Source organism: Salvelinus fontinalis, chromosome 40 (assembly GCF_029448725.1).
Source record: "Salvelinus fontinalis isolate EN_2023a chromosome 40, ASM2944872v1, whole genome shotgun sequence".
Lineage (NCBI taxonomy): Eukaryota > Metazoa > Chordata > Actinopteri > Salmoniformes > Salmonidae > Salvelinus > Salvelinus fontinalis.
The window spans coordinates 9,285,612-9,311,599 of record NC_074704.1 but is presented as its reverse complement, the minus strand read 5'-3'; the positions used below and the strand labels follow the sequence as shown (position 1 = coordinate 9,311,599).

General features: G+C 45.4%; 2 protein-coding genes across 3 annotated transcripts in view; both read right to left on the bottom strand.

Moving 5' to 3' along the window:
- Positions 1-7,000, bottom strand: part of mgat3b (beta-1,4-mannosyl-glycoprotein 4-beta-N-acetylglucosaminyltransferase b) — a 76,362-nt gene extending 69,362 nt beyond the window's left edge. The window contains exons 1-2 of one of the 2 annotated variants that reach the window (XM_055907313.1): positions 6,014-7,000; positions 820-942 (exon numbers count right to left, since the gene is read on the bottom strand). In XM_055907313.1, coding sequence (XP_055763288.1) covers positions 820-938 — 119 coding nt within the window. In that variant the 5' untranslated portion in view covers positions 939-942; positions 6,014-7,000. The remainder of the gene's footprint in view (positions 1-819; positions 943-6,013) is intronic. The other variant, XM_055907314.1, reaches the window with a different exon arrangement.
- Positions 7,001-9,060: 2,060 nt separating this feature from the next.
- tab1 (TGF-beta activated kinase 1/MAP3K7 binding protein 1) overlaps positions 9,061-25,988 on the bottom strand; it is a 24,444-nt gene continuing 7,516 nt past the window's right edge. The window contains exons 7-12 of the mRNA XM_055907847.1: positions 25,867-25,978; positions 19,623-19,767; positions 19,149-19,362; positions 15,450-15,615; positions 13,325-13,414; positions 9,061-13,186 (exon numbers count right to left, since the gene is read on the bottom strand). Of these exons, the coding sequence (XP_055763822.1) occupies positions 13,039-13,186; positions 13,325-13,414; positions 15,450-15,615; positions 19,149-19,362; positions 19,623-19,767; positions 25,867-25,978 (875 nt within the window). The 3' untranslated portion in view covers positions 9,061-13,038. The remainder of the gene's footprint in view (positions 13,187-13,324; positions 13,415-15,449; positions 15,616-19,148; positions 19,363-19,622; positions 19,768-25,866; positions 25,979-25,988) is intronic.

The window sequence follows — 25,988 nt, the reverse complement described above, 5'->3', positions numbered from 1 at the left end:
ATTAAATTCCATTTTCACAGAACGGCTTGTTGCAATTTCTCTTGTTCAGATATCGGTAAGTGGACTGGAGGCAGGGCATGAAAGGGATAACGAATCTAGTTGTTTGTGTCATACGTTTCGGGAAAGTACCTGCGTAATTGCGCCCCCAACTCACTCAGGTGCTTCGTTATATCACATTTGACATTGTCCGTAAGCAAACAAAAAATCATACAATGATGGAAAGACCTGTGTGTTGTCTTTGTTAATGCAGACATAGAGGAGCTCCAACCTCTTAATCGTAGCCTCAACTACATTGAATATAGTTGAATATATCCGTTATCGTAGATTCAGATTATTCAGGCGAGAAAAAACATCACCCAGACAGGCCAGTCGTGTGAGAAACTCGTCATCATGCAAGCGGTCAGACAAGTGAAAATTATGGTCAGTAAAGAAAACTTTAAGCTCGTCTCTCAATAAAAAAAAACGTGTCAATACTTTGCCCCTTGATAACCAGCGCACTTATTTCTGTGTGTTGTAAAAGTGTTACATGGTCGCTGCCCATATCATTGCATAGTGCAGAAAATACACAAGAGTTCAGGGGCCTGGCTTTAACGAAGTTAACCATTTTCACTGTAGTGTCCAAAACGTCTTCAAGCTGTCAGGCATTCCTTTGGCAGCAAGAGCTTCTCGGTGGATGCTGCAGTGTACCCAAGTGGCACCGGGAGCAACTGCTTGCACACGTTACCACTCGACTATGTCTCCCTGTCATGGCTTTTGTGCCATCAGTACAGATACCAACACATCTTGATGCCACAAAGCTGTCCAGTACTTTAAAAATACCTCTCCTGTTGTTCTGGTTTCCAGTGGTTTGCAGAAGATGTCTTCCTTAATTGACCTCCCATAAACGTCTCGGACATACACCAGGAGCTGTGCCAGGCCCGCCAAGTCTGTTGACTCATCCAGCTGTAATGCATAGAATTCACTGGCTTGTATGTGAAGCTGTAATTGTTTCAAAACATCTCCTGCCATGTCACTGATGCGTCATGAAACAGTGTTGTTTGATGAAGGCATTGTCTGTATAGTTTTTTTGGCCTTTTCTCCCAACATTGTCCTAGCCATCTCCGCGGCAGCAGGAAGAATTAAGTCCTCCACAATAGTATGGGGCTTGCCTGTCCTAGCCACTAGGTAACTCACCATATAAAACGTTTCTAGCCCATTCTTATTAATTGTATCTGTTGCTTTAATACATTTCTTACTACTCAAAAGTCGTCTTAATTCTCGCTCAAAAAACTTACCATTCGGCCATCAGATTTGCCACCAATGCTCCTTATAGGACACATCACTGGACTCTATACTCCTCTGTAAACTGGCCATCTCTGTATACCCGTCGCAATACCCACTGGTTGATGCTTATTTATAAAACCCTCTTAGGCCTCACTCCCCCCTTTCTGAGATATCTACTGCAGCCCTCATTCTCCACATACAACACCTGTTCGGCCAGTCACATTCTGTTAAAGGTCCCCAAAGCACACACATCCCTGAGTCGCTCCGCTTTTCAGTTCGCTGCAGCAAGCGACTGGAAACAAACTGCAACAAACACTCAAACTGGACAGTTTTATCTCAATCTTTTCATTCAAAGACACAATCATGGACTGTGCCCAATAATGTTTGTACCATGTTTTGTGCTGTTACCATGTTGTGTTGCTACCATGTTGTTGTTATGTTGTGTTGCTACCATGCTGTGTTGTCATGTGTTGCTACCTTGCTATGTTGTTGTCTTAGGTCTCTCTTTATGTTGTGTTGTCTCTCTTGTCGTGATGTGTGTTTTGTCCTGTATTTATATTGTTTATTTAAACATTTTAATCCCAGGCCCCGTCCTTACAGGAGGCCTTTTGCATTTTGGTAGGCCGTTATTGTGAATCAGAATTTGTTCTTAACTGACTTGCCTAGTTAAATAAAGGTTGGAGGTATTGCTTCTTTCCTTCACCACCTGGGGGCGGCCCGTCAGGAAGTCCAGGACCCAGTTGCACAGGGCAGGGTTCAGACCCAGGGCCCTGAGCTTAATAATGAGCTTGGAGGGAACTATGGTGTTGAATGCTGAGCTATAGTCAATTAACAGCATTATTACAGAGGTATTCCTTTTGTCCACGATTGCATCGTCTGTGGATCTATTGGGGCAGTAAGCAAATTGAAGTGGGTCTAGGGTGTCAGGTAAGGTAGAGGTGATATGATCCTTGACTAGTCTCTCAAAGCACTTCATGATGACAGAAGTGAGTGCTACGGGGCGATAGTCATTTAGTTCAGTTACCTTTGATTTCTTGGGTACAGGAACAATGGTGGACCTCTTGAAGCAAGTGTGGACAGCAGACTGGGATAGGGTGAGATTGAATATTTCCATAAACACTCCAGCCAGCTGGTCTGTGCATGCTCTGAGGATGCGGCTAGGGATGCCGTCTGGGCCGGCAGTCTCTTGAGGGTTAACCCGCTTAAATGTCTTACTCACGTTGGCCACGGAAAAGGAGAGCCCACAGTCCTTGGTAGCGTGCCACGTCGGTGGCACTGTGTTATCCTTTGTTGTCCGTGATTGTCTGTAGACCCTGCCACACTTCTCGTGTCTGAGCTGTTGAATTGCGACTCCACTCTGTCTCTATAGTGACGTTTTGCTTGTTTGATTGCCTTACGTACGGAATAACTACACTGTTTGTATTCGGCCATATTCCCAGTCGCCTTGCCATGGTTAAATGCGGTGGTTTTGTTGCCATCTATAGAACTGTTTCTGGTTAGGGTAGGTTTTAATAGTTACAGTGGGTACAAAATCTCCTATACACTCCCTGATAAACTCAGTCACCGTATCAGTGTATTCGTCAATGTTAATCTCGGAGGCTACCCGGAACATACCCCAGTCCGCGTGATCAAAACAATCTTGGAGCATGGATTCCGATTGGTTAGACTAGGGAACTTTCTGTTTGAGTTTCTGCCTATAAGAAGGGAGGTAGCAAAATAGAGTTGTGATCAGATTTTCCAAAGGGAGGGCGGGGGAGGGCCTTGTACGTATCCCGGAAGGTTGAGAAGCAGTGGTCGAGTGTTTTAGCAGTGCGAGTACTACACTCAAGGTGTTGATAGAACTTAGCTCGTGTTTTCCTCAAATGTATTTGTTAAAATCCCCAGCTACATTAAATGCGGCCTCAGGATATGTGGTTTCCAGTTTGTATAAAGTCCAGTGAAGTTCTTTGAGGGCCGTCGTGGTATCGGCTTGAGGAGGAATATACACGGCTGTGACTATAACTGATGAGAATTCAATTGGGAGGTAATACAGTCGGCATTTGATTGTGAGATATTCTAGGTTGGATGAACAAAAGGACTTGAGTTCCTGTATGTGATCACAATCACACCATGAGTAGTTAATCATGAAACATACACCCCCGCCCTTCTTCTTCCCGGAGAGATATTTATTCCTGTCTGAGCGATGAACTGAGAACCCAACTGGCTGTACGGACTCAGGCAGTATATCCCGAGAGCCATGTTTCCGTGAAACAGAGTATGTTACAATCCCTGATGCCTCTCTGGAAGGACATCCTCACCCTGAGCTCATCAACTTTATTATCCAGAGGCTGAAAACTAGCGAGTAATATACTCAGAAGGAGTGGGTGTCTGCGCTCCTCCTGAGTCGGACTAGAAGTCCCCTCCGAATTCCTCTTCTCTCCCGGCGGTGTTTTGGATCAGCCTCTGGAATCAGTTCAATTGCCCTGGGTGTTACGAACAAAGGATCCTCCGATTTGGGAAAGTTGTATTCATGGTCGTAATGCTGGTGAGTTACCGCCGCTCTGATATCCAAAAGTTCTTCCCGGCTCTATGTAATATCACAAAACAATTCTGGGCTAATATTGTAAGAAATAACATATAAAAAAAGAATACTGCAAAGTTGCCTAGGAGCTAGAAGCAGGGCTGCCCTATCAGTCTGCACCAGCTACTGTTGTATCAATATGTTTTTACCATGACAGTTTACAATCCAGGGTTACTCCAAGCAGTTTAGTCACCTCAACTTGCTCAATTTCCACATAATTTCCAGATGTGCAACACACACACAGACCCACAGACACACGCACACGCACACACACACACCACCCAGCGACCACTAATTCACAACGCATAACTCCCAACTGATTGGATTCTTCAGATACCTCAGCCTCAGTCAGGGAACCGTTCCCAAGGGGTGCATCTCTATAGGCTTGGTTTACTTCCTCTCCTTGTCTCCTTTCTTTCACCTAAACGGACGTATTCAAAGACCCTGTCATGTTAGCTTGAACGAGGAACACAGCCATCATCTTGATTTCAGATGAAGACGAGGAAGCTGCAATTGACTATTAAGATACACCCCTTGAGAAATGATTTTGTGAGTTGTTTCACATGAGCAAGTGCAACCCACACACAGCGACACACACACCCAGGGAACACACCCACGCACCCATTCCGACCACTAACTCACAACTCCCGGGCTAGCCGCAGAGTAAATGGAGATGGATCAACCAAGTGTCACTCCATCCGTAGACATCCCTCTAGCAACATGAAGAAACAACAAGGCCTTAGGCATGCCTACCAAAGTGTGTATGTCTGTAACTGTCTTCTCTCTCACACACACACACACACACACACACACACACACACACACACACACACACACACACACACACACACAAATCAAATGTTTTTGGTCACATACACATATTTAGCAGATGTTATTGTGGGTGTAGCGAAATGCTTGTAAAATGTGTATATACACGGTTTTCCTCAACATGAGCTTATAATGGATTATGATAATTAGTCTCATAATGGTAAAGGTCAGGGTTGGTGAGGATAAGCTGATCCTAGATCAGATCTATGCTATATCTGAAGGGACAACTGCTTCCTGAAGCCCTTTACTACTGCTGGTTTAGGTAGGCTGTTATAATGGGACTTGACAGTCCCTATAGGCCCTACATATATTCTCTAGGCCCTACATCTGCATTCACTGCACAGGCCTACACTCTTAGAAAAAAGGGTTCCAAAGGAGTTCTTCTCCTGTCCCTATAGGAGAACCTTTTGGGTTCCAGATACAACCCTTTTTGGTTCCATGTAGAACCCTCTGTAGAAAGTGTTCTACATCGAACCCAAAATGGTTTTACATGGACCCAAAAAGGGTTATTGAAAAGGTTCTCCTATGGGGACAGCCGAATAACCCTTTAAGGTTCTGGATAACATGATTTTTTCTAAGAGTGTATAAACCAAACAACATGGTCTGAATTGGATGTTTATATCCCTGCAGAATGTAACACTGCAACTCTACTGTAGCAAGTGAAGTGAATGGAATTCTGCATCTGCAGACACGATAACAACCAAAAACAAAACCCAATCGGCCTCTCTCGGGATACGTCTGTCTTGTCTACTTGTCATGTCAGCTCTCAAGAAGTAAAGAATCACGGATTCTGGAACGTCACCTAATATTTAAGATCATAATCGCACGCGAATATTTTTTGGGGGGAATGGACAGAGAATACAATTCTGAACCAGCTTGCTTTCGGATCGTACTTATTTGGTTTGAGGTTGCTAAAAGCATAGGCTAATAGATTATTATAACAATATTCATCATCATCAAATTCATCACCAATATCATGTCCCTATATCTTGGCCTTACCCCCAACTAGGCCTGCCTACACATAGGCTACACATGCCGCGTTCAAAACAACGGGGAACTCGGAAATCTTCGACTTCCGACTCAAGTGCGTTCCAGACAACTGGGAACTCGGGGGAAAAAACGAGCTCCGACTCGTTTTGAACGGTCATCCAACTCAGAATTGACCTAAAGATAACTGACGTCATGGTTTAACCTATTTTTCAAAGTTCCCAGTTGTCTTGAAAGCACCAACACACACACACACCCATCTACATTGCAGTCATACAAGTGCATTATGACAGACCAGGGGTCTTTGAACATGCACGTCTCTGGCCGATATTCCCCTCTATATTTCCCCACAAGAAGAGGAAAGGCTTTCCTTACCCATCGCCTGTGTTTGAGGTCTCTAGATGCAGATAGTCATGTCAGATATGTATCCGTTCTGTTCGTCGGTCACCGTGTTGAAAAAAAACAATCTATGCCATTCCAATCCCGTTACCGGAGCCTCCGTTATCAGCCTGGGTGTGCAGATCAGACAGAGAACCCGGCCAGGGTCTCCCGTAATTCCCCCGTTACATATGTTTCTTATCAAACAGCTGCATCGTTTCTCGACCCTGCGCTGCGGCGGTGATTTGCATCAGGGAGAGAGTGTAGGCTAGTATCCCACGGTTTCTCCCTGTATCTTGCGACGAAGGGGGCTGCCTGCTAGGCTGCAGTGCCTAGGATAGCTGAACGACCACGAATCCTGTGGTCCCGTTGGTACGTCTCCGTTTGTTCAGTCGATGGCAGCCAGCAGGTTCAATCTACCGTTATCCCGGGCAGTGCGCGCCGCATTCGAATACTAGCCACTAATCGATATCTACCGTTGTTCTGTATCTAATGGGAGCATCCGAGAAGAAAACACGATTTCGGTGGTGGGGGTGCTGCTGCTGCGCGTGAGGCACGGTCCTCTCTAGCGGGAGATCTGACAAATGGTGCAGAAGAAGATATATCCATCCCGATCCCAGTTGGCTCGAATCGAAGTGATGAGGGAAACAGGACGCGCGCTGTTGTCTTAACTGGTCTTACACCGATTTTGACGTTTTTATGACTCGTCGCTAGCGCTTTCTCCTTTCGCTGTTCCGTTATCTGTAAAGCAGCATCTCTTCCTTCTCTCTCTCTCTCGTGTGAGCCCCGGCCAACAACAGCGCTCGAGCTGCACCGAATATGACGCCTTTCCGCTCATATGAAGAGGACAAGCAACACACCCGTCTCTCTTTCCCCCGTTTAGTTACTTTTCATTTCTCTCTCTCTGGTGGGTGAAATTAGTAGCAGGGGAGAAAAGGGATGGGGGCCGCACGATACGGCAGCTCCTCCCCGTGCTTGGGTTTGCTTATCACAGGAGCGAGCGGGTGAAAGAGAAAGAGAGAAAAGGAAAATATTTGTATTGTATATTTAGCTTGCTTTGGCAATGTAAACATATGTATCCCAGGCAGGTAAAGCACTCTGAATTGAGTGGACGACAAGGGGTGCTCGTGGGGGAGAAATAAAGGCGAAATTGTAGAGAGAGCGATGGCGGAACGCCATAATGTAGGTATTCAAAATGTGTCACTCCTCCACTGTCGTGATACGATGTTTTGACGCACATCAGGCCAACACACTACTTCTCTCTCTGCGCCATAAAATAATGGTACCGTTACAATGTAAACAAAATGTAAACACACATCTTGTTTCACTGTTCCCCCCCCCCCCCCCCACCCCACACACACACACACAGCAAGGAACGCCCTCGTAGTATCCACCATATCCGTTTTAATACAATAGGCCTACAATATAATGGTGGAATTGTCTGTGCAGTCAGCCTGTTTTGAGGATTGGTTGTAAATCGGGGATTTAACTATGTTTAAATTCATATCTTGAATCCACAAGGGCATTGCAAATTAGACCTTGGCCGATGACTGAGTCGGGACATTGTAAAGTAATAGCCTATTTTGCTGTATAAAGAGAGAGCGACAGAGAGAGCTAGTTTCCCTTGAGATGGGTCTGAAACTCAGAACTGAATTCATGGGGGGAGGGGGTTACAGAAACATGCGAAGGAAAAAGAGCTGTCTGTGGAACGAGGACATACATTACTCACACTTTTAACGCCTCAGAACTAAAGCTAAAGACAACCAATATATTTCTGAAACTAAAAACGCTCCTTTCTACATCTTTAGACTATGGTGATAGAAATGTATACATTAAAATGATTCCTTTGTTTGGGATGTTTATAGACAATAAACAGGCTGATCCATCAATCCCGATTGCTTTTATTGTAAGCAATACATTTTGATAGATTAAATAATTATTCATACATCTAATCAACAATCGAGCAGGGAATCTCAACCCTGCACCTGACACTACAGGCCCTACCTTCATGAATAATTAACTCAAAACAAATATTTATATATATATTGTTCCAGAGAAATAACTGACATCAAATGTTCCATTCCTCAACTCGCTGTCATCATAACATTGTAACTACTGTGTTCTTAAGCAGTGTTCCAAATGGCACCCTATTTATAATACCACCATTTATAGTGCACTTATTTTAGTAAAAAGTTGTGCACTATATAGGGAATAGGGTGCTATTTGGGACATACAGACATATGCCTTAGGCTACTTATTTAAAGAAGGTTGACAAAGAAGAGTTGTGTGTGAGGACTTCCTAAATCTGACACTGAATGGGGCTGTAGCTCAAGGCACAAAGTCAGTTTACCTGCTGAATGAAGGATTAAACCTATTGTCAATCTTTCTTTCCTTCCTTCCTTCTTTCCCTCTAAAAGACAACTTAGCCTGTCTATCTTTTCTCCTTTTTCTCTCTTCTTCAGAGGTACAGTCACTTAGTGTCCTCAGTCAGATTCTGCCCAATGAAATCAATGTAATACTAAACCTAGTTGGCTATTAAAAGTCATGTATCACTGCAAGTGGCTCTGGATAAGAGTGTTGAAGAGCATCTGATAAATGACTAACATGCCAATGTAAAAGAGGCAGTAGTTGAAGTTTGAAGAGCGTCTGCAAATTTTTAAAATTGTTTAAATTTAACTTTTATTTATCTAGGCAAGTCAGTTAACAACAAATTCTTATTTACAATAACGGCCTAGAAACAGTGGGTAAACTGCCTTGTTCAGGGGCAGAACGACAGATTTGCACCTTGTCAGCTCGGGGATTCGATCTAGCAACCTTTCGGTTACTGGCCCAACGCTCTAACCACTAAGCTACCTGCCGCCCCAAAATGACTAACATGTCAACGTCAAAGAGGCAGTAGTTGAAGAGCATCTGATAAATGACTAACATGTCAACGTCAAAGAGGCAGTAGTTGAAGAGCATCTGATAAATGACTAACATGTCAACGTCAAAGAGGCAGTAGTTTTAGAAGTCAAAACATCAAGACGACATCGCAGAAGAAGTCACACATTTCATTCATTTAATTTCTCAATGCAGCCTATCTCCAAGGAGATAAAACATACATAGCAAATGTAAAACGCATTCAAAAACATATATAAAGCTTCAGGGTCAATTCCCTTTCAATTCAGGAAGGGAAACGAGATACCTAGTCAGTTGTACAACACAATGCATTCAACTGAAATGTGTCTTCTGTATTTATTTAATCAAACCCCTCAGAATCAGAAGTGCAGGGTGCTGCCTTAATCAACGTCCACGTCGATTAACTACACTGACATTCCAATTCTCTTCAATGCTGTTCACTTTCTGAAATTGAAATGGTATTGACCCTAACCTTGACATATACAGTTGAAGTCTTGAAGTTTACATACACCATAGCCAAATACATTTAAACTCAGTTTTTCACAATTCCTGAATTTAATCCAAGTAAAAATTCCCTGTCTTAGGTCAGTTAGGATCACCACTTTATTTTAAGAATGTTAAATGTCAGAATAATAATAGAGAGAATGATTTATTTCAGCTTTTATTTATTTCATCACATTCCCAGTGGGTCAGAAGTTTACATACACTCAATTAGTATTTGGTAGCATTGCCTTTAAATTGTTTATCTTTGGTCAAACGTTTCAGGTATTCTTCCACGATAATTTGGGTGAATTTTGGCCCATTCCTCCTGACTGAGCTGGTGTAACTGAGTCAGGTTTGTAGGCCTCCTTGCTCGCACACGCTTTTTCAGTTCTGCCCACAAATTTTCTATGGGATTGAGATCAGGGCTTTGTGATGGCCACTCCAATACCTTGACTTTGTTGTCCTTAAGCCATTTTGCCATAACTTTGGAAGTATGCTTGGGGTCATTGTCCATTTGGAAGACCCATTTGCGACCAAGCTTTAACTTCCTGACTGATGTGTTTAGATGTTGCTTCAATATATCCACATCATTTTCCTTCCTCATGATGGCATCTATTTTGTGAAGTGCACCAGTCCCTCCTGCAGTAAAGCACCCCCACAACAAGATGTTGCCACCCCCGTGCTTCACAGTTGGGATGGTGATCTTCGGCTTGCAAGCATCCCATTTCCCCCCCCAAACATAACGATGGTCATTATGGCCAAACAGTTCTATTTTTGTTTCATCAGACCAGAGAATATTTCTCCAAAAAGCACGATCTTTGTCTCCACCTGCAGTTGCAAACCGTAGTCTGGCTTTTTTATAGCGGTTTTGGAGCAGTGGCTTCTTCCTTGCTGAGCAGCCTTTCATGTTATTTCGATATAGGACTCGTTTTACTGTGGATATAGATACTTTTGTACCCGTTCCTTCCAGCATCTTTACAAGGTCCTTTGCTGTTGTTCTGGGATTGATTTGCACTTTTTGCACCAAAGTACGTTCATCTCTCTGAGACAGAACACGTCTCCTTCCTGAGCGGTATGACGGCTGCGTGGTCCCATGGTGTTAATACTTGCGTACTATTGTTTGTACAGATGAACGTGGTACCTTCAGGTGTTTGTAAATTGCTCCCAAGGATGAACCAGACTTGTGGCGGTTTACATAAAAAATATGTTGAGGGCTTGGCTGATTTCCTTTGATTTTGCCATGATGTCAAGCAAAGAGGCACTGAGTTTGAAGGTAGGCCTTGAAATACATCCACAGGTACACCTCCTATTGACTCAAATGATGTCAATTAGCCTATCAGAAGCTTCTAAAGCTATAACATCTTTTTCTGGAATTTTCCAAGCTGTTTAAAGGCACAGTCAACTAGTGTATGTAAACTTCTGACCCACTGGAATTGTGATACAGTGAATTATAAGTGAAATAATCTGTCTGTAAACGATTGTTGGAAAAATTACTTGTGTCATGAACAAAGTAGATGTCCTAACCAACTTGCCAAAACTATAATTTGTTAACAAGAAATATGTTGAGTGGTTAAAAAACTAGTTTTAATGACTCCAACCTAAGTGTATGTAAACATCTGACTTCAACTGTACATAAAATATATATAACGATACATAAAATAAACATACGTTAGATATACATGATTTCATAACTATCAAAAAAATGTAATCACTTCAACTGCCCATCTCTCCTCCAACCAACCCCACTTCAGACCAAATATAGATAAAGAGGAGCGAAAGAGAGAGTGAAGAGGCAGGTGGAGAGTAGGAGGGAGTGGGGTGGAAAGAGAGAAAGAGAGAGTGAAAAGGCAGGTGGAGAGTAGGAGGGAGTGTGGTGGAAAGAGAGAAAGAGAGAGTGAAGAGGCAGGTAGAGAGTAGGAGGGAGTGGGGTGGAAAGAGAGAAAGAGAGAGTGAAGAGGCAGGTGGAGAGTAGGAGGGAGTGGGGTGGAAAGAGAGAAAGAGAGAGTGAAGAGGCAGGTGGAGAGTAGGGGGGAGTGGGGTGGAAAGAGAGAAAGAGAGAGTGAAGAGGCAGGTGGAGAGTAGGGTGGAAAGAGAGTGAAGAGGCAGGTGGAGAGTAGGAGGGAGTGGGGTGGAAAGAGAGAGTGAAGAGGCAGGTGGAGAGTAGGAGGGAGTGGGGTGGAAAGAGAGAAAGAGAGAGTGAAGAGGCAGGTGGAGAGTAGGAGGGAGTGGGGTGGAAAGAGAGAAAGAGAGAGTGAAGAGGCAGGTGGAGAGTAGGAGGGAGTGGGGTGGAAAGAGAGAGTGAAGAGGCAGGTGGAGAGTAGGAGGGAGTGGGGTGGAAAGAGAGAAAGAGAGAGTGAAGAGGCAGGTAGAGAGTAGGAGGGAGTGGGGTGGAAAGAGAGAGTGAAGAGGCAGGTAGAGAGTAGGAGGGAGTGGGGTGGAAAGAGAAAAAGAGAGAGTGAAGAGGCAGGTAGAGAGTAGGAGGGAGTGGGGTGGAAAGAGAGAAAGAGAGATCAACGGAGAGCTACAGTAACAAGAGACAGCTGAGATGAGTCCCTTCACTTGTCAGCTCATTATGTGATGTGTCACCCGCACTGATAACCCCACATCATTCATTCACCCCTCTCTCCTCCCTCCCTTGTTTACAGACAGACTGATAACCCCACATCATTCATTCACCCCCCTCTCCTCCCTCCCTTGTTTACAGACAGACTGATAACCCCACATCATTCATTCATCCCCCTCTCCTCCCTCCCTTGTTCACAGACAGACTGATAACCCCACATCATTCATTCATCCCCCTCTCCTCCCTCCCTTGTTCACAGACAGACTGATAACCCCACATCATTCATTCACCCCTCTCCTCCCTCCCTTGTTCAGACAGACTGATAACCCCACATCATTCATTCACCCCTCTCTCCTCCCTCCCGTGTTTACAGACAGACTGATAACCCCACATCATTCATTCATCCCCCTCTCCTCCCTCCCTTGTTTACAGACAGACTGATAACCCCACATCATTCATTCACCCCCCTCTCCTCCCTCCCTTGTTTACAGACAGACTGATAACCCCACATCATTCATTCACCCCCCTCTCCTCCTTCCCATCTCCCTCTCTTGTTCACAGACACTGAAAACCCCACATCATTCATTCATCCCCCTTCCCACCTCCCTCCCTTGTTTAGACAGACTGACAGAGAGCAGGTGACAGGAGTTACAAACGCCAGCCAACATACACTCACTGACTGTGTGTTGGGAGTGAATTCAGTCCATTCAGGTAGATCTGGGGCCGTATCAAGCATCTCAGAGTCAGAGCAGTGGCCTAGGATCAGGTCACCCCTGTCCATATAATCTTATTCATTGTTATCGAAAGCAAAAACTGATGCTCGATCAGCCCTCCTTCCTGCATACCTGTCGTCCACCCGACCCATCAATAACATAACCTTTAGGCGTGTAATAAACACGTTATCGGCTGTAGTAAAAGGAACAGTCGTGACAAGGTAAAAAAATAGAAATGCCATATCAGATGGTCTAAATCTCAAACAACACCAAACTCCATCACACAACCCCTCCAATACATTCCTATACCTCTCTCCTTCAAGAGCACTTCTCATTCTCTTCACCCCAAATCTTGTCCCCCTCCATCACTGAGGCCCCAGCCCGGCTGAGGACCCCTGTGCCCCCAGGAAGTCTCCGTGGTCCGACCCCCACAGCCGGTAGAACTGGGTGAAGTCAACATAGGGAGGGACCCGTCCGGTCTCGTCTGGCTGCACTGCCTGGCTGCCACGCTGTCTGGAGTGAGTACAATACAATGGATATTTTAGTGAACATTATCTCCCTAGAAACAGAATAGAAACCATGACGCCTGGGATTTGAACCGGCAACCTTTCGGTTACCGGTTCCCCTTCTCTAACCCACCGAGCTACCTACCTGAAGAGGCTGCCTCCGTCTCCTGAAGAGGAGCTGGAGCTCTGGGTGGTCTGGTTATTGGTGGAATGGAGCGTGGTGGTGGGACTCTGGCTGCGGGGTGGGACAGGGGGTGGGAGGGGGGCGGGGGGGCGAGGGGGGAGAGGGGGAAGAGAGGGAAGAGGGGAGAGACAGAGCTCATTTATGGACTGGAGGATGTCAAGGGAGGAACGGCGGATGGCGCTGGGTAGAAGGAGCGTGCTAGAGGTGGCGAAGGAGGTGAGGAGGAAGATGGAGGGAGGGAGGGGAAGAAGAGCAAAAGAAAGGAGGGAAGTAACAGACAGATGGAGGATGGGAAAGCGAGGGAGCAGAAGAAAGGAGGGAAGTAACAGACAGATGGAGGATGGGAAAGCGAGGGAGCAGAAGAAAGGAGGGAAGTAACAGACAGATGGAGGATGGGAAAGCGAGGGAGCAGAAGGAGGAGATTCAGAGAAGGAAAATAAATAAGGAATGAAGGAAAAAAGACAGCAAAGTAAAGAAGGGTAGGAGAAATGAACCAATCAATGACTCAGAACAGGGGCCATGCACATGCCTCTAAGAACAACAAAACAACATGAAGCCAACGTGTGGTCTTAGCTCGGGACAACAATTACACTATGGTTTATCTGAAATGACCCTAACAAACCCAAATGAAAATCTAAAATGAACTGGCTATGAAACCATCGTCTACACTTGTTGGAGTCTGGCCAAGAACACAAGGTCCTCCCTGCCTGCAGAAGGCGTCCTAATCAAGTCAGGGTGGAAGTGTGTGTTTAGCTTGGTGGATGTGTGTATGTGTTCGTGCTGGGCGATATATCCAGAATACCAGTACAATGGTATGGATCCACATACCGGTATGAGTTGTAACAATACACTCTTGAACTATATTTTGATACAGTGCTACATGAAAGGAAAAGTTGTACATATTAGACTACCTCCCTGTCAGTCTTGTCCTAGTGTTTATACAACCATCAGAACAGTCTGGTCCTAGTGTGTATACAACCATCAGAACAGTCTGGTCCTAGTGTGTATATAACCATCAGAACAGTCTGGTCCTAGTGTTTATACAACTATCAGAACAGTCTTGTCCTAGTGTGTATACAACCATCAGAACAGTCTGGTCCTAGTGTTTATACAACCATCAGAACAGTCTGGTCCTAGTGTTTATACAACCATCAGAACAGTCTGGTCCTAGTGTGTATACAACCATCAGAACAGTCTTGTCCTATCAGAACCGTCTTGTCCTAGTGTTTATACAACCATCAGAACAGTCTTGTCCCATCAGAACCGTCTTGTCCTAGTGTTTATACGACCATCAGAACAGTCTGGTCCTAGTGTGTATACAACCATCAGAACAGTCTGGTCCTATCAGAACAGTCTGGTCCTAGTGTTTATACAACCATCAGAACAGTCTTGTCCTATCAGAACAGTCTGGTCCTATCAGAACAGTCTGGTCCTAGTGTTTATACAACCATCAGAACCGTCTGGTCCTAGTGTGTATACAACCATCAGAACAGTCTGGTCCTATCAGAACAGTCTTGTCCTATCAGAACAGTCTTGTCCTAGTGTGTATACAACCATCAGAACAGTCTGGTCCTAGTGTGTATACAACCATCAGAACAGTCTGGTCCTAGTGTGTATACAACCATCAGAACAGTCTTGTCCTATCAGAACAGTCTGGTCCTAGTGTTTATACAACCATCAGAACCGTCTGGTCCTAGTGTGTATACAACCATCAGAACAGTCTTGTCCTATCAGAACAGTCTGGTCCTAGTGTGTATACAACCATCAGAACAGTCTTGTCCTAGTGTATAAACAACCATCAGAACGGAGAACGCCTAGTCAAATCACTTTCAGTTCATCTGTTGTCATGCTAGGCTCATGCACTAATCATAAAACACAGTCTTCTATTCACAAACATCACACAAATATTGTGATATGATGTGTTGGCCATATCACCCATCTCTAGTATGTGTGTGAGCATGCCTGCCTCTTCCAGCGAAACACAGCTGTGTTAGTCCTGTTGGTGAGTTTGTGTGTGTTATTAGCTTGGTGTGCTCACGCTTTGGGTGAGTTGCTATGGATACATGGCATATATTATATATATTACCCAGGTGTCTGTGTGGGTGTGCCCTCCTCCAAAGTGGAGGCTGTGTTGGTCCCGTTGGTGAGGGTACCCCCCTGAGAGGGCATGACCAGGGAGAGGGTGACGCTGGTCTTACTGGTGCTGCTGGGGCAGTTGGAGTAGGGCACCGACACTGGGTAGATACGTCCACCTAGAGGAGAGACAGAGTTCATCACTATTATAGTAGTAATATAGTGCTGCTGGGTAGTCAGAGTAGGGCCCTGACACTGTAGATACGACCACCTAGAGGAGAGACAGAGTTCATCACTATTATAGTAGTAATATAGTGGTGCTGGGTGGTCAGAGTAGGGCCCCAACACTGTAGATACGACCACCTAGAGGAGAGACAGCAGAGAGACAGAGTTCATCACTATTATAGTAGTAATATAGTGGTGCTGGGTAGTCAGAGTAGGGCCCCAACACTGTAGATACGACCACCTAGAGGAGAGACAGAGTTCATCACTATTATAGTAGTAATATAGTGGTGCTGGGTAGTCAGAGTAGGGCCCTGACACTGTAGATACGACCACCTAGAGGAGAGACAGAGTTCATCACTATTATAGTAGTAATATAGTGGTGCTGGGTAATCAGAGTAGGGCCCTGACACTGTAGATACGACCACCTAGAGGAGAGACAGAGTTCATCACTATTATGGTAGTAATATAGTGGTGCTGGGTGGTCAGAGTAGGGCACTGACACTGTAGATACGACCACCTAGAGGAGAGACAGAGTTCATCACTATTATAGTAGTAATATAGTGGTGCTGGGTAGTCAGAGTAGGGCACTGACACTGTAGATACGACCACCTAGAGGAGAGACAGAGTTCATCACTATTATGGTAGTAATATAGTGGTGCTGGGTAGTCAGAGTAGGGCACTGACACTGTAGATACGACCACCTAGAGGAGAGACAGAGTTCATCACTATTATGGTAGTAATATAGTGGTGCTGGGTAGTCAGAGTAGGGCACCGACACTGTAGATACGTCCACCTAGAGGAGAGACAGCAGAGAGACAGAGTTCATCACTATTATAGTAGTAATATAGTGGTGCTGGGTAGTCAGAGTAGGGCACTGACACTGTAGATACGTCCACCTAGAGGAGAGACAGAGTTCATCACTATTATAGTAGTAATATAGTGGTGCTGGGTAGTCAGAGTAGGGCCCCAACACTGTAGATACGACCACCTAGAGGAGAGACAGCAGAGAAACAGAGTTCATCACTATTATAGTAGTAATATAGTGGTGCTGGGTAGTCAGAGTAGGGCCCTGACACTGTAGATACGACCACCTAGAGGAGAGACAGCAGAGAGACAGAGTTCATCACTATTATAGTAGTAATATAGTGGTGCTGGGTAGTCAGAGTAGGGCCCTGACATTGTAGATACGACCACCTAGAGGAGAGACAGCAGAGAGACAGAGTTCATCACTATTATAGTAGTAATATAGTGGTGCTGGGTAGTCAGAGTAGGGCACCGACACTGTAGATACGACCACCTAGAGGAGAGATAGAGTTCATCACTATTATAGTAGTAATATAGTGGTGCTGGGTGGTCAGAGTAGGGCCCTGACACTGTAGATACGTCCACCTAGAGGAGAGACAGAGTTCATCACTATTATAGTAGTAATATAGTGGTGCTGGGTAGTCAGAGTAGGGCACTGACACTGTAGATACGTCCACCTAGAGGAGAGACAGAGTTCATCACTATTATAGTAGTAATATAGTGGTGCTGGGTAGTCAGAGTAGGGCACCGACACTGTAGATACGACCACCTAGAGGAGAGACAGAGTTCATCACTATTATAGTAGTAATATAGTGGTGCTGGGTAGTCAGAGTAGGGCACTGACACTGTAGATACGTCCACCTAGAGGAGAGACAGAGTTCATCACTATTATAGTAGTAATATAGTGGTGCTGGGTAGTCAGAGTAGGGCCCCAACACTGTAGATACGACCACCTAGAGGAGAGACAGAGTTCATCACTATTATAGTAGTAATATAGTGGTGCTGGGTAGTCAGAGTAGGGCACCGACACTGTAGATACGACCACCTAGAGGAGAGACAGAGTTCATCACTATTATAGTAGTAATATAGTGGTGCTGGGTAGTCAGAGTAGGGCCCCAACACTGTAGATACGACCACCTAGAGGAGAGACAGCAGAGAGACAGAGTTCATCACTGTTATAGTAGTAATATAGTGGTGCTGGGTGGTCAGAGTAGGGCCCTGACACTGTAGATACGTCCACCTAGAGGAGAGATAGAGTTCATCACTATTATAGTAGTAATATAGTGGTGCTGGGTGGTCAGAGTAGGGCACCGACACTGTAGATACGACCACCTAGAGGAGAGACAGAGTTCATCACTATTATAGTAGTAATATAGTGGTGCTGGGTAGTCAGAGTAGGGCACCGACACTGTAGATACGACCACCTAGAGGAGAGACAGCAGAGAGACAGAGTTCATCACTATTATAGTAGTAATATAGTGGTGCTGGGTGGTCAGAGTAGGGCACTGACACTGTAGATACGACCACCTAGAGGAGAGACAGCAGAGAGACAGAGTTCATCACTATTATAGTAGTAATATAGTGGTGCTGGGTAGTCAGAGTAGGGCACTGACACTGTAGATACGACCACCTAGAGGAGAGACCCTGAGGGGGTGTCTCTCCCACCTACCCAGTGTGGGTGTGTCTCTCCCACCTACCCAGTGTGGGTGTGTCTCTCCCACCTACCCAGTGTGGGTGTGTCTCTCCCACCTACCCAGTGTGGGTGTGTCTCTCCCACCTACCCAGTGTGGGTGTGTCTCTCCCACCTACCCAGTGTGGGTGTGTCTCTCCCACCTACCCAGTGTGGGTGTGTCTCTCCCACCTACCCAGTGTGGGTGTGTCTCTCCCACCTACCCAGTGTGGGTGTGTCTCCCCCACCTACCCAGTGTGGGTGTGTCTCCCCCACCTACCCAGTGTGGGTGTGTCTCCCCCACCTACCCAGTGTGGGTGTGTCTCCCCCACCTACCCTGTGGGGGTGTGTCTCCCCCACCTACCCTGTGGGGGTGTGTCTCCCCCACCTACCCTGTGGGGGTGTGTCTCCCCCACCTACCCTGTGGGGGTGTGTCTCCCCCACCTACCCTGTGGGGGTGTGTCTCCCCCACCTACCCTGTGGGGGTGTGTCTCCCCCACCTACCCTGTGGGGGTGTGTCTCCCCCACCTACCCTGTGGGGGTGTGTCTCCCCCACCTACCCTGTGGGGGTGTGTCTCCCCCACCTACCCTGTGGGGGTGTGTCTCCCCCACCTACCCTGTGGGGGTGTGTCTCCCCCACCTACCCTGTGGGGGTGTCTCCCCCACCTACCCTGTGGGGGTGTCTCCCCCACCTACCCTGTGGGGGTGTGTCTCCCCCACCTACCCTGTGGGGGTGTGTCTCCCCCACCTACCCTGTGGGGGTGTCTCCCCCACCTACCCTGTGGGGGTGTGTCTCCCCCACCTACCCTGTGTGGGTGTCTCCCCCACCTACCCTGTGTGGGTGTCTCCCCCACCTACCCTGTGTGGGTGTCTCCCCCACCTACCCTGTGGGGGTGTCTCCCCCACCTACCCTGTGGGGGTGTCTCCCCCACCTACCCTGTGGGGGTGTCTCCCCCACCTACCCTGTGTGGGTGTCTCCCCCACCTACCCTGTGTGGGTGTCTCCCCCACCTACCCTGTGTGGGTGTGAGCGCGCCGTCGGCCAGCGTGTAGTTGAGCGTGCGTATCAGCAGCGTCATGTCTTCGTGGCGGGAGCAGTGGGACGCCCTCTGGCGTCCGCTGGCGTAGACATCGTGGTGTAGCCGCTTGACCCGCTCCACCACCGACTGGGCCACGGCCTCTAGGGTTCCCTGTTGGGCTAGTTCTGCTGCTACCATCGCTACCATCTCCTAGAAGAGGGGGAGGAGAGAGGGAACGTTTCATCTCATGGGGAAATCAACTGAAATCAGGGGGGAGAGAGAGGGAAGGAGGGAGGGAGGTAGAGAGGGGTAGATGATGTTGGAGTTGGGAAGAGGAGAGTAAGAGGTGGTGGTGAACTATGACGATTGGGAAAGACTAGCACCGTCCTCCTTGGACCGAGGTCTTTATCAAAGAAGCTTGTTTTGAATGTATTGGTTAAGAGGTTCATTGGATAAGTGAATGCACCCACCTGATTGGCCTGTTCAGGTCCGTGGGCGGACTCCAGGGCTTTGATGAGCCCCTCTGACATCAGCAACAGGAAGCCCGTCACGCCCTCTAACGATTGGCTGGCCTGGATCTCCGGCTCGGCTATGATCGGCTTGTTCTTGGCGGCGCTGATGGTCGTGGGCGGGGCATGGAGGAAAATGAATAAGACGGACAGATGGAAGGAGGAGAGTGAGAGCGAGTGAAAGTGAAGAGAAAGGAGAAGAGAGAGGGATGAGATAGAGGTAAGAGAGGGATGAGATAGAGGTAAGAGAGGGATGAGATAGAGGTAAGAGAGGGATGAGATAGAGGTAAGAGAGGGATGAGATAGAGGTAAGAGAGGGATGAGATAGAGGTAAGAGAGGGATGAGATAGAGGTAAGAGAGGGATGAGATAGAGGTAAGAGAGGGATGAGATAGAGGTAAGAGAGGGATGAGATAGAGGTAAGAGAGGGATGAGATAGAGGTAAGAGAGGGATGAGATAGAGGTAAGAGAGGGATGAGATAGAGGTAAGAGAGGGATGAGATAGAGGTAAGAGAGGGATGAGATAGAGGTAAGAGAGGGATGAGATAGAGGTAAGAGAGGGATGAGATAGAGGTAAGAGAGGGATGAGATAGAGGTAAGAGAGGGATGAGATAGAGGTAAGAGAGGGATGAGATAGAGGTAAGAGAGGGATGAGAGAGGTAAGAGAGGGATGAGATAGAGGTAAGAGAGGGATGAGATAGAGGTAAGAGAGGGATGAGATAGAGGTAGGAGAGGGATGAGATAGAGGTAAGAGAGGGATGAGATAGAGGTAAGAGAGGGATGAGATAGAGGTAAGAGAGGGATGAGATAGAGGTAAGAGAGGGATGAGATAGAGGTAAGAGAGGGATGAGATAGAGGTACGCGATAAGAGGAAGCTCAGCGAAACGTTGCTTCCAACCTACAATACAATCTAAAGTGGATCCTACAGCTATTGTCTGCAGTAATCATGTGCCTATGAGTTATAGTGTTAGCACTGAGGCGGTTTGCCCTAGTAGGAAGTCCACTGTGTGCAGCTCACCCTGCACTAACATACAGAACATGAGCATGTATACTTCTGCTAAGCAATGACAACAATCAAGCATCGCAGAAAAGTGCTAAAAATAGCCCATGTTAACATATGTAGCTGAAGAAACAGTATTCATGAAATCAATCATTTGCTAGCAACAGGTGACATTCATATTCGAACAATTTCTGACTCTCACTTAGATAATACCTTTGATGATATAGTGGCAGCAACACATGGTTATAACATCTACAGAAAATACAGAAATGCCAAAGGTGGAGGAGTTGCTGTTTATATTCAGAACCACATTCCTGTAAAACCTAGAGATGATCTCATGCTAAATATTGTTGAAGGAATATGGCTAAAGGTTCATCTGCATAACCTAAAGCCCATTCTTGTTGGCAGCTGCTATAGACCACCAAGTGCTAAGAGTCAGTATCTGGATAATGTTTGAAATGCTTGTTAATGTTTGAGATAAACAGAGAGGTATATTTTGACTGGCTTTGATCACACTGCTCACTCAAGAGAAAGCTTCAAACTGTAACTAGTGCCTGCAACCTTGTTCAGGTTATCAGTCAACCTACCAGGGTAGTTACAAACACTACAGGAATGTAATCATCAACATGTATTGATCACATCTTTACTAATGCTGCAAAAATTTGCTTTAAAGCATTATCCAAATCCATCGGATGTAGTGATCACAATAGTAGCCATATCTAGGAAAACCAAAGTTCCAAAGGCTGGGCCTAATATAGTGTATAAGACGTCATACAATAACATTTACAGCAATTCCAATGTTGTCGATGTAAATAATGTGTTGGTCCGTGGTGTGTAATGAGGAGCAACCAGACGCTGCACTTGACACATTTATTAAACTAATTATTCCAGTTGCTAATAAGCAGAACTCATTAATAAAATGACTAAACGGTTAAACCCTGTGGACTGATGAGGAATGAAAAATGGTATGGTTGAGTTGGATGAGGCAAAAGGAATGTCAAATAAGTCTGGCTGCACAAGCGAATGGCAAACGTAGTGCAGATTGAGAAATCATGTGACTAAACTGAATAAAAATAAACTATACTATGAAACAAAGATACAGTGGGGCAAAAAAAGTATTTAGTCAGCCACCAATTGTGCAAGTTCTCCCACTTAAAAAGATGAGAGAGGCCTGTAATTTTCATCATAGGCACACTTCAACTATGACAGACAAAATGAGAAAAAAAATCCAGAAAATCACATTGTAGGATTTTTAATGAATTTATTTGCAAATTATGGTGGAAAATAAGTGTTTGGTCACCTACAAACAAGCAAGATTTCTGGCTCTCACAGACCTGTAACTTCTTCTTTAAGAGGCTCCTCTGTCCTCCACTCGTTACCTGTATTAATGGCACCTGTTTGAACTTGTTATCAGTATAAAATACACCTGTCCACAACCTCAAACAGTCACACTCCAAACTCCACTATGGCCAAGACCAAAGAGCTGTCAAAGGACACCAGAAACAAAATTGTAGACCTGCACCAGGCTGGGAAGACTTAATCTGCAATAGGTAAGCAGCTTGGTTTGAAGAAATCAACTGTGGGAGCAATTATTAGGAAATGGAAGACATACAAGACCACTGATAATCTCCCTCGATCTGGGGCTCCACGCAAGATCTCACCCCATGGGGTCAAAATGATCACAAGAACGGTGAGCAAAAATCCCAGAACCACACGGGGGGACCTAGTGAATGACCTGCAGAGAGCTGGGACCAAAGTAACAAAGCCTACCATCAGTAACACACTATGCCGCCAGGGACTCAAATCCTGCAGTGCCAGACGTGTCCCCCTGCATAAGCCAGTACATATCCAGGCCCGTCTGAAGTTTGCTAGAGAGCATTTGGATGATCCAGAAGAAGATTGGGAGAATGTCATATGGTCAGGTGAAACCAAAATAGAACTTTTTGGTAAAAACTCAACTCGTCGTGTTTGGAGGACAAAGAATGCTGAGTTGCATCCAAAGAACACCATACCTACTGTGAAGCATGGGGGTGGAAACATCATGCTTTGGGGCTGTTTTTCTGCAAAGGGACCAGGACGACTGATCCGTGTAAAGGATGTAATGTAATGAATGGGGCCATGTATCGTGAGATTTTGAGTGAAAACCTCCTTCCATCAGCAAGGGCATTGAAGATGAAACGTGGCTGGGTCTTTCAGCATGACAATGATCCCAAACACACCGCCCGGGCAACGAAGGAGTGGCTTCGTAAGAAGCATTTCAAGGTGCTGGAGTGGCCTAGCCAGTCTCCAGATCTCAACCCCATAGAAAATCTTTGGAGGGAGTTGAAAGTCCGTGTTGCCCAGCAACAGCCCCAAAACATCACTGCTCTAGAGGAGCTCTGCATGGAGGAATGGGCCAAAATACCAGCAACAGTGTGTGAAAACCTTGTGAAGACTTACAGAAAACGTTTGACCTCTGTCATTGCCAACAAAGGGTATATAACAAAGTATTGAGATAAACTTTTGTTATTGACCAAATACTTATTTTCCACCATAATTTGCAAATAAATAAATTAAAAATCCTACAATGTGATTTTCTGGATTTTTTCTCCTCATTTTGTCTGTCATAGTTGAAGTGTACCTATGATGAAAATTACAGGCCTCTCTCATCTTTTTAAGTGGGAGAACTTGCACAATTGGTGGCTGACTAAATACTTTTTTGCCCCACTGTAAATGACATAATGAATGATAGTAAAAAGCTTTGGAGCTTAAATGACATTTTGGGCAAAAAGGCAAACTCAGCTCCATCATTCATTGAATCAGATGGCTCCTTCAACACAAAACCCACTGATATTGCCAATAACATTAATGATTTTTTTAATTGGCAAGATTAGCAAACGTATGTATGACATGCCAGTAACAAACGCTGACACTACACATCCAAGTATAACTTATCAAATTATGAAAGACAAGCATTGTAATTTAGAATTCTGTAAAGTGAGTGTGGAAGAAGTGAAAAATGATTGTTGTCTCAACGATGACAAGCCACCGGGGTCTGACAACTTGGATGGAAAATTACTGAGGATAATAGCAGATGATATTGCCACTGCTATTTGCCACATCTTCAATCTAAGGCTCCTAGAGAGTGTGTGCCCTCAGACCTGGAGGGAAGCTAAAGTCATTCTGCTACCCAAGAATAGTAAAGCCCCTTTAACTGGCTCAAATAGCCCACCAATCAGCCTGTTACCAACCCTTAGTAAACTTCTGGGAAAAATGGTGTTTGACCAGATACAATGCTATTTTACTGTAAGCAAATTGACAACAGACTTTCAGCATGATTATAGGGGAAAACATTCAACAAGCACAGCACTTACACAAATGACAGATGATTGGCTGAGAGAAATTGATAAAAAAGATTGTGGGGGCTGTTTTGTTAGACTTGTGGCTTTTGACATTATCGATCGTATTCTGCTGATGGAAAAACATATGTATTATGGCTTTACACCTCCTGCTATAATGTGGATAAAGAGTTACTTGTCTAACAGAACACAGAGGGTGTTCTTTAATGGAAGCCTCTCCAACATAATCCAGGTAGAATAAGGAATTCAGCTGTCTAGGTCCCTTACTTTTTTCAACCTTTACTAACAATATGCCACTGGCCTTGAGTAAAGCCAGTGTGTCTATGTATGTGGATGACTCAACACTATTGACGTCAGCTACTACAGAGAGTGAAATCACTGCAACACTTAATGAAGATCTGCAGTTCGTTTCAGAATGGGTGGCAGGGAATAAGTTAGCTCTAAATATTTCTAAAATTAAAAGCATTGTATTTGGGACAAATCATTCACTAAACCCTAAACCTCAACTAAATCATGTAATAGATTATGTGGAAAGTTGAGGTGACTAAACTGCTTGGAGTAACACTAGATTGTAAACTGTCATGGTCAAAACATGTTGATACAACAGTAGCTAAGATGGGGAGAAGTCTGTCCATAATTAAGTGCTGGTCTACCTTCTTAACAACACTATCAACAAGGCAGGTCCTACAGACTCCAGTTTTGTCGCACCTGGACTACTGTTCAGTCGTGTTGTCAGGTGCCACAAACAGGGACCTGGGAAAATTACAGTTGTCTCAGAACAGGGCAGCACGGCTGGCACAGCGAACTAACATTAATGATATGCATGTCAATCTCTCATGGCTCAAAGTGGAGGAGAGATTGACTTCATTATTACTTGTTTTTGTAAGAAGTGTTGACGTGCTGAATGTACAGAGCTGTCTGTTTAAACTACGTACTAGCACACAGCTCAGACACCCATACATACTCCACAGGACATGCCACCAGAGGTCTCTTCACGATCCCCAATAACAGACTATGGGAGGCGCACAGTTCTACATAGAGTCATGAGTACATGGAACTCTATTCGACATCAGGTAACTGATGCAAGCAGTAAAACTGATCAAAACACACCTTATGGAACAGCTGGGACTGTAAAGAGACACACACACAGGCACAGACACACATACACGTGATAACAAACACACTCTACAGACACGTACACAGGGATGTTGTATTGTAGAGATGTGATAGTAGAGTAGTGGCCTGAGGGAACACACTTAATGTGCTGTGAAAAGTGTTATGAAATGTAATTTCATGTAATATTTTAAACTGTACATAACTTCCTTAATGTTGCTGGAAGAGTAGAAGAGAAGAGGAGAGTAGAAGAGTAGCTGCTTCCTTGGCAGAACTAATGGGGATCCTTAATGTTGCTGGACCCCAGAAGAGTAGCTGCTGCCTTGGCAGAACTAATGGGGATCCTTAATGTTGCTGGACCCCAGAAGAGTAGCTGCTGCCTTGGCAGAACTAATGGGGATCCTTAATGAATACGAATACAAAAGTGGAGCGTTTTTCCACTTGAAATCTCTTGTACTCAGTCTACCTACCGCTATGCAGCACTGAGGAAATCCAATTGGAAACTCAATTAAGTGCATTTTTCTGTGGATAAGTTGAATCCTATTCAAAGATCCAGCTTTATATTAATCCTTTTGGCTCGGCTACAGAGGACAGCAGGAAATTGGACTTCTGAGCCTTTGTGTGTGTGTGTGTGTGTGTGTGTGTGTGTGTGTGTGTGTGTGTGTGTGTGTGTGTGTGTGTGTGTGTGTGTGTGTGTGTGTGTGTGTGTGTGTGTGTGTGTGTGTGTGTGTGTGTGTGTGTGTGTGCACCCCTACCTCAACAGATCTATATCTGCGTAGTTATATTTAACCCTGTAGTCTCCAATCCTCCTGGTGCTGCTCTGACCAGCTATCAGAGTCGCCTGACGAAGACCAGACACATCAAGACCTGGGGGATG